This window comes from Nansenia antarctica (genome assembly GCF_963989245.1).
Source record: "Nansenia antarctica genome assembly, chromosome: 15".
In the NCBI taxonomy this organism is placed as follows: domain Eukaryota; kingdom Metazoa; phylum Chordata; class Actinopteri; order Argentiniformes; family Microstomatidae; genus Nansenia; species Nansenia antarctica.
Genome location: NC_137685.1, coordinates 4,593,275 through 4,604,890, shown reverse-complemented (window position 1 = coordinate 4,604,890; position 11,616 = coordinate 4,593,275). Strand labels below are relative to the sequence as shown.

The 11,616-nt window shown below is 45.3% G+C and overlaps 1 protein-coding gene across 1 annotated transcript; it reads right to left on the bottom strand.

Moving 5' to 3' along the window:
• Positions 1-1,613: 1,613 nt before the first annotated feature.
• rpn1 (ribophorin I) lies at positions 1,614-10,726 on the bottom strand. Its single transcript, XM_080545653.1, has 10 exons — positions 10,358-10,726; positions 8,700-8,764; positions 7,721-8,027; positions 7,126-7,335; positions 6,820-7,012; positions 6,595-6,694; positions 4,501-4,639; positions 3,998-4,117; positions 3,629-3,874; positions 1,614-2,818 (listed from the first exon to the last, which is right to left on the bottom strand). Exons 1-10 carry the CDS (start codon positions 10,616-10,618, stop codon positions 2,636-2,638), a joined length of 1,824 nt encoding a protein of 607 aa, XP_080401779.1. The 5' UTR covers positions 10,619-10,726; the 3' UTR covers positions 1,614-2,635.
• Positions 10,727-11,616: the final 890 nt, after the last annotated feature.

The following is an 11,616-nucleotide window of genomic DNA, read 5'->3' as shown; positions in this document are numbered from 1 at the left end:
CCATAAAGCAGGTATAGAATGTGCTAGACATCAAATCAACTGTACAAATTCAAACAGTATTTGACATCAGGCACTTTTTTGGAAGCTGCAAATGTTGATTCCCAACATGGTATGGTATGGCGAAGAGCTAATGCAAGATGCTATTGTCCTCTGCCTCTCCTTTGTGGTGTGGAAATAGCTTATGTGCCAAACATATTCCAGCAATATGTATGCATTAAAACATTCACACATCTCCTGTGTGAAGCGATCATATCTAACATTACCTCTCGTTGAACTTATGACTGGCTTGATGGTATCAGTAAACGTGCAGGCGCAGTCCTACATTACCTCAGCCTTTTTGTTTGACATAGCAAATACGCTAGGGAACATGTTGCAGCTCCAGTCCCTGTCTACAGTATTTCGGTGTGAGAAGGAGAGGCTGAGGGGCTCTCCCAACTCCAAATCTCCACTGAAGCACTAACAAAACACACAAACAAAAACGCCATTGTGTGGCCTTTCACCGCCACCGAGCATCGGTGCTAACAGACATTGTCTTCGCCTGCCTGTTGTGTATTTTCAGAATGATTATTGTATGGTACATACAATATGTTAACGTTATCATGGCGACTTGAATGGGGCCTGTTATTATCGCACAGGAAGTGACCTCGTATGAACCCTAACCCCAAAGGGAATGCGATGACCTCAGACTGACTCCCTCATCTCATCTCCTGTTTGTCCCCCCTGCTCTGATTATGGTTATGGAAAAAACTGTTGGGTCGCTAAGTGTCGCCACCCTGCTGTTTCAGTAGATTGGTTGCTAGGTGGGGTTATTTCTCAGCAAGGCCTGGTGTGCGGTCTTGAATGCAACATTGTGTATTGGAAATTCCCACAGAGGAGTGTGTGTAGGAGGGCAAAAGTCATCTGATTCTTAGGTCCCCAAATGAGCATAGATTTGTTTGTCTTGATCACACACGTCCATTACCATTAGACATGTTGTTCATCCAGATCATCGTACGTCTCTTTCTACCAAATTACTGGGAGAGCAAATCAGTGACATCTTCGTAGCAGTGAACTAGTGAATCAGCACAGAATATGTCACTTTTCTCAGGTGTAGAGTGCCTTGTTGTAAAACTAGGATGGTTTTAAGGTGGTTTCTAAGCAAAATTGTATAACTGCTAAAGTAGCTTAGTTTTTGCTGTGCCACGGGTAAAATGACATTCTGGCTTGCAGCCAGGGAAGGCCAAAGATCCACAATGTGAGGGCGCCCTCTAGTGGTGACATTATGTAACAGTGGTCCTCTGTGACTCAGTTGGTCGAGCATGGCCCTAACAACGCTTAGGTTGTGGGTTTGATTCCCGCTGGGACCATATATACTGCAATGTATGCACTCACTGCAATGTAAGTCGCTTTGGATAAAAGTGTCAGCTAAATGGCATATATTATGTTGCTGCCCTGAAGCATTTCAAGAGGTGTACCATGATTGGATTTTTCAGTCTTCAGTAAAAAAAGAATTATAGTCAAGCTTCATGATTGAATGACCATCCAGATAACTTAATGCACACAAATCATTACACACACACGGTTACAGAGAAAGAGCAAACATGCAATAAAGTCACAGAAAGACCGAGTTTGTTTCGAATGGATTTTTGTACATTTTATTTCAAATTGTGACTAACCTTAACCTTGTTCCCCATTTCATTTACCACTGATGGAGGTTAACATAATAATCAATGTCTTCCATCGCCCATAGCCTTCCCCTACCCACATGGCCTAATCTTTATGCATTCACTAATCTCATAAAAAGAAGAAAAAAGAAAAACAGACCATTTACAAAAAAGATAAAATCATACAAATGGTAGAAAATATCAGAGGGAGACAATGAGAATTTAAACATGGTGACATTCTCCCAAAGGGTTTGGGTCAGTTTCAGTTTCAGAGCATCAACTTTGTTCAAATATACACAAATATGCAGAGGCCAGGGGTAAGTAGCAGAAGTAGATTGTAAGTGCAAAAAGGATGACAAGAGGACTGAAGATCTTTACTCACAAAACCGCCAATACTTTAAACCCAGAATAGAACAGAACGTGTCCCTTTCAGAAACAGATGGGACAGGGTATGTACAGTATATGTGAGGGGGTGTCATGAGACTGATGGGACATGATATCATAACCCGATGATCCATACGAAAACAAATTCCTTAACCATCCAATCAATTCAAGAGTGAAAAAAACAAAACAACAATAAAAGAGGATTCCAAATAAGAAAAATGCTGTATTTACTTTGAGAAACAGTAACCAAGCTCTTCCCCCCCAACCCCCACTTAAACACACTCCAAACACTGCCATGTCAAATGTGATGCATTCACTGTGGTGCAAAGCAAGAATGCCATCTTGTTTCTAGCTAGGCTCAAAGGCACAAGTGTTTGTATGCACCTACATGTTAGTCTATACGAGTGTGTGTACGTCGCATTTCGGTCTCAAGAGGATGGAGAATGAGCTTGTGTGTGTGTGTGTGTGTGTGTGTGTATTTTTTTATAGATTTTATGTAGCCATGGCATCTTCTAGAGATATGTAGCTGGGGTAGCTTGTGTGTGTGTGTGTGTGTGTGTGTGTGTGTATACACATGTATGCAAACAGAAACATGTGTATCGTAGAGTTTACAGGGCGTCCAGCAGGCTGTCGATGCGAGTCACCAGCTCTTGTCTTTTGCTAGCCAGCGCCTTCTCACTCTCGATGTAGGCCTCCTTCTTCACCTTCCCCGCCACCAGGCGCTCCGCCTCCTGACAGGAGCGACACACCAACTCCTTCACCTGCCCGTCCAGCTTCTGCACCTCGCTCACCTGGCAACGCACACCACAGGGTGAGTATACATATACAGTGCCAATAGACCTCCTTTGAAATATAATGTTTACCAGGGACGCACCGAAATGAAAATTCTTGGCTGAAGCCTAGAATGCAATCATAATAATTTGCAATGAATACCCTGGTATTTGGAGGGTCCCTCATTTGAATAGGAATCAATTACACACTTCAGTTCATCAGGCTGTCACTACAAACTATACTAATTTCTCAATTTTCTCTTGACCCTAACAAGCTCCCCAGTCCCTGCTGATGACAAAGCATACCCCTTACATGATGCAGCTACCACTATCCTTCACACAAGGGATGTTTTAGAAACGGTGATGCACCTGCTGGATTGGGCTGGTGCACTAAAAACTAAACGTAATGTTTTGTAGCAAAACCACAAAAATACCCTTTTCACTCGGTTGCAAAGCCTCCAAGCCACAGATACACACACTCACTCCGCTATTCAGGGTTCCTACAAGTTTCAACAAGTCGAATTTAAGACCTTTTTAGACCTTTTTTAGACCTCTTTGGATAGACATTTAGACCTATTCGCAGCACCATATGATAGCTTTTTGTCATCCTCGAGGTGATGAGATTAGGGATTTTCACTGCCATACAGAGGAAATAGATGTGGTCGGACTGATTTCCTTGCAGGATCTCATTTTCATTTCAGACCTAGCACCACATTTTTAGGCTGAATAACTGAAATGTAAGACCTTTTTAGGCCTTATAAATCGGATTGCTGGATTTTAGACTTCAAGGCTTTTTAAGACCAGCGCGGGAACCCTGTTTATCACACACACCTTATCTGACAGGTCAGAGCCCTCTGCTTTGAGGCGAGCCTGCAGGGAGCTGATGTCGTTGGTGAGGGTGCGGTGGTCCGCTTCCAGGGTCTTCCGACCGCTGTTGAGGGCGCCCGTGTCCCGGGACTGCTTGTAGCGGTTCACCACCTCGTCCATGTGACGGTACAGTCCCAGACGCTTATTCACCAGGGTCAGAACCTGCTCTGTGATGGAGGCCACCTTCATACGCACCTCTGCAGCTGGGTCCTGGTAGACAAAGAGAGTCAGTCAGTGTCAGGGAGAGACTGGAGTGAACTATAAGGAGTGTGAGAAAGTGAGAAAAGCATCCGTACGGATGGGAAAACTTGAAATGTATTTGGGAGGGCGTACCTTTGTAATAGCGAAGTCGAGGCGCACGTAGATGATGACGGTGAAGAAGAGGATGTAGAACGCTCCCACCACCAACAGAGGCTCCTGCAGCATCAGGATCTTATTGAAGGTATAATGCACCTGGGGAGGAGGGGGGGGGTGACAGAAAGCAGGAAAGAAAAATTATGTACTCAAATGCACAAACAGTCTCGTGTGCCTTGGTTGGTCCAGCAGTCTAGCACCGCGGTCTACAGTGCACACATATGCCCCATGTCGGCATGGGTTCAAATCCGGCCCATGCCCTGCTTACATGTCCTCTCTCCCTTACTTTCCTGTCTATCTTCACTATCTCTATCCAATAAAATGAAAAATATGAGTGAGACTGCCTCATTCAGAAAAAATAAATAAATAAATGCACAAACAGTCTTTAAACTCATCTAAAACATTGTCTTTGTCCCTAGATCCAGGAACAGGAAGGATTCCCCTCTACCCCCTCCTCATCAGAGAGAGGCCCAGCAGCTCACCACCACGTCCTGGATGTGCTGCTCCACCAGGTTGTTCTTGGTGGCCACCAGGACGGGCCGGCCGAAGGTGTCCAGGTAGGTGAAGTGCAGCTGGTCTGGGATGCGGTCGATGGGGTAGGGGGTCTCCACATGGATGTTCCTGAGAGGAGAGCAGGATTATCAGGGTCAATTAAAACAAACCAGGAATTTCCATAACGCACGCACAGACGCACACACAGACACACAGACACACAGACGGACAGACGCACTAGGGCTGCACGATTTGGGGAAAAAATCGAATTGCGATTATTTGGACAGATATCGCGATTGCGATTAATTTGCGATTATTATTTTTTTAAATAGCAAAAAAAAAAAAAAAAAAAAAAAGGGAGTTTTTGTAAAGTGTGGCCATATCTCCGGCTAGGAAGGTCGTATCAACGTGCAGTTTGTTTGTACGTCTTCAGGGGACTTAGAGGCTCCCTCCTCTAGCACCCCCACAGCCCGAGCTACGAGTGAAAGAACTAAACTTACATTGGGTTGCTTTAAAATCAAGCTTCAGATTAAAACATGTGATGGAGCATTACTAACCTGACTCAGGTGGTTTGTTTCACACAACCATCTAGGAAAGCTTAATTGGAAGCTGTTTGGAAAAGGGCAGGTACTTTCAAAAAATACTTGGCAGGTGATTGGATGAATCTGTCTATCACCTATTTTCAGAGAGCATTACCACATGATACCATCAAACTATTAACTGCTCTAATTCTAATGCAAGGATGAGAACTTAAAAGATATGAATTGTATATATGATAACCTCATCTCATCTAGACAGGTGGCTACTTTCTAAGATGATCCAGCTATTAAAATGATCATTTGGGGATACACTGTGACTATAACTGAAAGGACCACATCTAGATGACTCGGTCAACAGTCGAACTGATGAATGATAGAATGGTGGTCTCTGACTATGGAGCACAGACACACGTCACCTTGATTTAGGAATCTGTGACATACTTCAGCCCAAGGCTAGGCTAGGCTAACCTCTGCGTCTTTAAAGCCGGCTGGTATGAACGAATGGTATGAGGTTATGCATACAGGACACATTCATGTTTGACAACAGAACAGTTAACTTCCATGTATCCATAAGCCTGCTATACTATATAAACACCAACCCGCAGGTTGCTGAGACTGTCAACTCTGTGTCTGTACTTTAACGCCGGGTTAGCATGAGTAGCTAAGCTAAGCTACCGTCTCGAAGACTACAAGTTAGCTAAGCTAAGTTTAAGGCTGGACTAACAGCACCGACATGCACTTGGCTGGTACAGTTAGTATAGTGAAATTGTACACTTACCTGTCGCAATTATAACATACTAACGTTTATCATACGTCCAGTAAGCCATGTGGTGTCTAATTGTCTCCGTTACGTTAGCCCAAAGTCTCATAATAATTGGACTGACTGTCGTGACACAACCTATGCCTGCGTTCGTAAATTTGCTCTGAGAGCGCCGGGTTCAAAGTCATAAAGAGACCAAGTAATTTGATTGGACAAGAGGCATTCCATGAGTGCTGATCAAATTTCCAAAAGAGGTTTTAATCTCAATGTGACTTACTGGTAAAATAAAGGTAAAAAAAAAAAAAAAAAAAAAAAATCGCAGGCAAATCGCAGGCTTTGCGATTAGCTAATCGCATCATTTCAAATCGCGATTTCGATTTAAAATCGATTAATCGTGCAGCCCTAAGACGCACACAGACGCACAGACGCACACAGACACACAGACAGACACACAGACACACAGACAGACAGACACACGGACAGACACAGACAGACACACAGATGCACGGACGCACGGGCGCGCAGACGCACAGACACGCAGACACGCAGACACACAGACACACACACACACACACACACACACAGACACACACACAGACGCACAGACAGACACACAGACAGACACAGACACACACACAGACGCACAGACACACGGACGCACGGACGCGCAGACACGCAGACACGCAGACACACACACACACACACACACATAGACACACAGACACACACAGACACACAGACACACAGACACACAGACACACAGACACACAGACACACAGACACACCTGGCGCCTTCTGGCAGTATGAGTTTCACAGTGAGGGAGTCAATGACCTGGTCGTCATACACATGGTCAACAAGCCTCATCTTCAGTGCATACTGGTCGCCTGAGAGACAAGAAAATGCAAATCACAGAAGCATGTAAGCATAGCATTAGCTTTCAGTTAAGTAATGAGATATGATTCTTATCAAAAGAAACGTATGGTTAACTAGTAATGTTTGGGCAACTTACCCAGGGTGTAGAGGTACTCATAGCTGGGCAGATTGTAGCCAATGATGTAGTGGGTTTTCCAGCCACCAAACAGGGGGAAGCGGGGCCTCACTTCTACCTCCACGGAGTCTTCCAGAATCTGGAGGTGGGAGGTAGAGATGTTTCCGATCTCATCCCTGTAGTACACATCCTGAGCGGAGGCAGGCAGGATAGTCTGCAGGAGACGGCAAGAGATGCAGTTATTATAACGTTACATTCTTTAAAAGGTTGGGAGTAAAATGCTCTAATATGCACACGACAAATGATCCTGTTTTAAAATCAACACACCTTGAAGGACTTGACGGAAGAGATACCGCTGTCAGACTGGCGCTGGTAGTCGTAACGAGAGAAAGGTCCCTTCAGGAACGCCCCCGTGTGCCTCATGTCAATGGTCTCTTCCACGGCGATGTTCCCCCAGTGAGAGACCTCGATGAGACGGGTGATGCTACTAACGGTGATGAAGGGGGTGTTGTTCTCATAATGAACCTTCAGGACATCCTGAAAGAATCATACACAACAAATACTTAAACAACATTCATACAAATGTAAATCTAGACACGCTTTTGAGCTGGCCTCAATCAATGCTCGTCAATTCCCGTCAGGGGACGGCTGTGGCGCAGTAGGTAGAGCCGGCGTCTAAGGATCGCAAGGTTGGCAGATCAGCGGTTCGAACCCCGGCTGGCCACATGTCGAAGTGTCCTTGGGCAAGACACTGAACCCCCAAATTGGGCAGGCGCCTTGCATGGTAGCTCGCCGCCATTGGGGTGTGAATGTGTGTGTGAATGGGTGAACAAGAGGCTGTTGTAAAGCGCTTTGGAATAAGGCGCTATATAAGTCAGTCCATTTTTTTATTTTACTGTCAGGGGCCCTCATGAGACTTTACCTCACTGAAGGGGCTGACGTCACGGAAGGGCCCGTACTCGATGTACTCGTCGTTCTTGCTGGGGTTGCCCAGCTTGGTGTAGCTCTCCACGGTCTTGGAGGCGAGGCGGACGCGGGTGGTCTGGCTGCGGGTGGGGTACGGGGAGAACAGGTAGTGGTTGCCCTGGAACACCACCAGCTGCCTCTCGGCCTGGGTGATGTGGGTGGGGAAGGGCCTCAGGACGTGGCTCAGGACCGTCTCCACCTTCACCCGCAGCTTAGCGCCCCCCGCCAGACTGGAGGGCAACTGCACCTTGAAGAACACCCCGCTGCAAAGAAATAAACCAGAGGGCTCAGGGGACACTGGCAACTAAAAGCAAAGCAGATGATGCTCAAAAGACAAGACAGTAACGCTGTTTTTACTTGCCCGGAGCAAGTAAAACATTCGCCGGGTTTGTTTGCGCGAGCACGACGACGCTGCTGCTAGATCCTGGATATTTTTACCTGTGTGCAGGAAGAACAACAGACGGCGCAGGCGCGAGACTAGACTAGATGATCGTGGAGTGACGATATTATCAAAGCGTACGGATGATCGACAGGCGCGTACGCTTTGATAATATCTTCACTCACGATCATCGAGTCTAGTCTCGCGGCTGCGCCGTCTGTTGTTCTTCCTGCACACAGGTATAAATATCCGGGATCGAGCAGCATCGTCGCTCGCGCAAACAAACCCGGCGAATTACTAGTAACGCTAACCCAGCGTTACTGTCGAACCCTGCAAGGTGTAAAAGAAGAGGGTGACAAACACAGGGAAACTTAACTGCAAAAAAACCATCTAATGTAAATGTAAACCTCCGGTGGCAGAGCGATGTGTAGCCAGAGACAGTTGGTGAACATGGATAAGAACAACATCATGTTCCTGTTTCTTGTGCTACTGTTGTGTCCCCTAAAACGAGGCATATCAACACCTATGCCACCCCCCAAAATGATTGACCTCTCACCTTTGACCCGGAATTGTCGTCTGCTTAAGCTCGAGAGTGCCATCCTCCTCTTCATCACCCTTCACCTGTGAAAGACAGAGTTTGGTTTATTTGTCTAAATCAATAATCAATACTGCTGCAAATCTCAACTAACATCGGGCCTACTGATTAGATTGCTAGTGGACTTAGACATAAGGTGAGCAGTTAGAAAGCCAATATGTATTATTGAGTCACTGTACACATCCCTTGGTAAGATGAGTGCTGTTTTTTCCAATCATAATATACACACAACTAAATTATTATAATTATTAACAAGCAGTGGCGGACTCAGGCTGTTTGAAGGGCAGGGGGGGCGAAAAGAAAAAATAAGGCACCTACTACACAACATGGGACCCCATCAGGGCACATGGTCAAGTTTAGACCATTGGAAGGGCAGCCAATAGGACACATCCTCTAATTTTAGCCACTCAAAAGGGCACTTTAGTGCAACGTTTTTCAACTGTGGGGGCACATGGTCAAGTTTAGACCATTGGAGGGGCACCAATAGGGCACATCCTCTCATTTTAGCCACTCAAAAGGGCATTTTTGCCACTCAAAAGGGCACTTAAGAGACTTTTTTCAACCATGGGGGCACCAGGAGGGGCGGTCGCACCCCCTGAGTCCGCCAGTGTTAACAAGAATACAATGATACTGTGAGACCGCATTTTGGTGCATTTTGCAGACCCTTACAATACAGGGAGATGCATGGAGCTGGTCAGACACGGAAGTAGCTCTCTGAGCGCATACGTGTCATTCGCCAACTGAGAGCTCGAGCTGCACTGCGGAAGTGCACATGCATCTCATTCAGAAACTTCCAAGACTTTTACAATCAAACATCTGTTATCAAAGACAGACATCAAGACAAGAGCTACTGTTTGAATTCATGCAAACCTGCAAAAAAGGACATGAATTGCTCTCTGAAGTGGCATATCCACAGCCGTAGCATAGATGTGTGGGACTATTATAGCCTACTTATGAATGGCACCGTATTCATGTAGGTTTGTTTGCACAGACAGGTAGAAGCATGATTTAAAACACAACAAAAAAACATTGTAGTCATCACTGCCTTGATGCATAGCTGGGACTGTTTGACAAGCTATCGATGGGGATGTTTCTATCAATCAAATTGCTTTTTGCTTTTGATTGGACCGGTTTAACTGCTGGGAATGGGGATTGAACCTTCCAGTTTTAAGAACATTGTTACACCCTTTAACAACAGGATGCTCACTAGGAAGTACGCATTATTCTTTAATTAATCTCTCTCGGGAGCTTCTGGTCAACATCAGAATAAAAAAATAAAATAAACTACATTTTGTATTCAATGCATAACATAGAACGTCCCTGGCTGGAACGTTCCAGGGGTTAGTCAGACCCATTTGAGGGCTAGCTGTCCCTAGCTTAGCAAGCTAGCCTGCTGACATTCACTTACCATGGTGCATGCAATGGTGGTGGAGGTTTGCATGCATGCTAACTAGCAATGGATAATGTAGTTATGCATAACAAAATGTGATGGAAGGGGATGTTTCGGTGCATGATTGTAGAAATCAAGGCGAGCTTATTTGATTAAATTGCAGAATTGAGGCTGGAGAGAAATGTTAACTAAGCAATGCATAATGTAGTTGAGGGAATTGATCACTTACCGAAGCTCCGATGTATGCCAGGTGTGGGGCCAGTTCAGCCTCCACTGCCAGGGTAAAGCTATGCACTGCAGAGTCTCCGTGGTTTGCAAGAAGGACCTCCGAGGTGATCTTAGCCAGGTGGGTAGATAGATCCACCGTGCGTTTCACCTCCTCGTTCACCAGGCCCTCGGCAGACACTCCTAACCCGAACTCTCCACAGCCCAGGCCCGCTAGGAGTAGAAGAAAGGTGGTGACCCCCAGGAAGGGGATGTTTCGGTGCATGATTGTAGAAATCAAGGCGAGCTTGTTTGATTAAATTGCGGCTTGAATTGAGGCTGGAGAGAGATGTGAATGCAGCAAAAGGAAGGAGGCCGCGCGCCGTTGTTCAGCCCGAAAGGATGACGCTTCATTCATTCCACGTCTCGTGACGTCAGCGCGCGTAGTAAAAAAAGAAAAAGAAAAAAACAAACATAACTGATGTCCAGTAATTTCGAACTGTGGCTGTTCAGATGGAGATTCTAGGTAAATGTTGCTGCATGTCACATCAAATAGTATAGTGCATCCCACTAATGTAAATGTATACACCTGTGTGTGTGTGTGTGTGTGTGTGTGTGTGTGTGTGTGTGTGTGTGTGTGTGTGTGTGTGTGTGTGTTGGTTTTAACAAAATAGAGTACACAGTGAGTGCAGCAGCTGTGTTACAAAAAATGTCATGGTCAAATCTGTTTTGTTTTTCAAATCTTCAATCTTCGAACAGCATTTACAAGTAACCAAACAAGATTTGTGTGGTAAACTGACATGGCTACGTTAGTGCAGTGTAAGTGGAGATGCTTGTGGGTAACAACAATGCCTGCTATCGAAGTTTCCCAGGGGCCCGTTCCACTAAGCGAGATTATCTTCTAAGCCTCGATAAAGTTCTAATCGGCGATAATGTTAGCTTGCGTTCGGTGCCATCAATGTGGCTCAAATAATTCGCTGTTTGGTTGCAATGCAACATATCCTTCTGAGTCAGATATAATTAGCCTGGTCGCGAGCAGGCTAAAAGACTGGCTAAAGTAATGCGTGCGTCAAAATTGTCTCACAGGCGGAAACTACATCCCGAACGACAGTTCCTCAAGTGTCTTTTAGGAAATATTAGTTCCCACTTTTTACGAGATAGATAGATAGATAATTTGATCATTTGAAAGTGTGATCGATCGATAGATAGATAGTTTGATTGTGTGATAGATAACCTGATATTTTGAAAGTGTGATAGATAGATAGATCGATGGATAAATAAATT

Excerpts from the sequence above, each read along its gene's own strand:
- rpn1 (XM_080545653.1), bottom strand. The coding sequence starts at position 10,618 with ATGCACCGAAACATCCCCTTCCTGGGGGTCACCACCTTTCTTCTACTC. Across the intron at positions 7,013-7,125 it reads CTTCCGTCAAGTCCTTCAAG|ACTATCCTGCCTGCCTCCGC; the intron begins GTGTGTTGATTT and ends CGTCTCCTGCAG. Across the intron at positions 4,118-4,500 it reads AGCACATCCAGGACGTGGTG|GTGCATTATACCTTCAATAA; the intron begins GTGAGCTGCTGG and ends CCTCCTCCCCAG.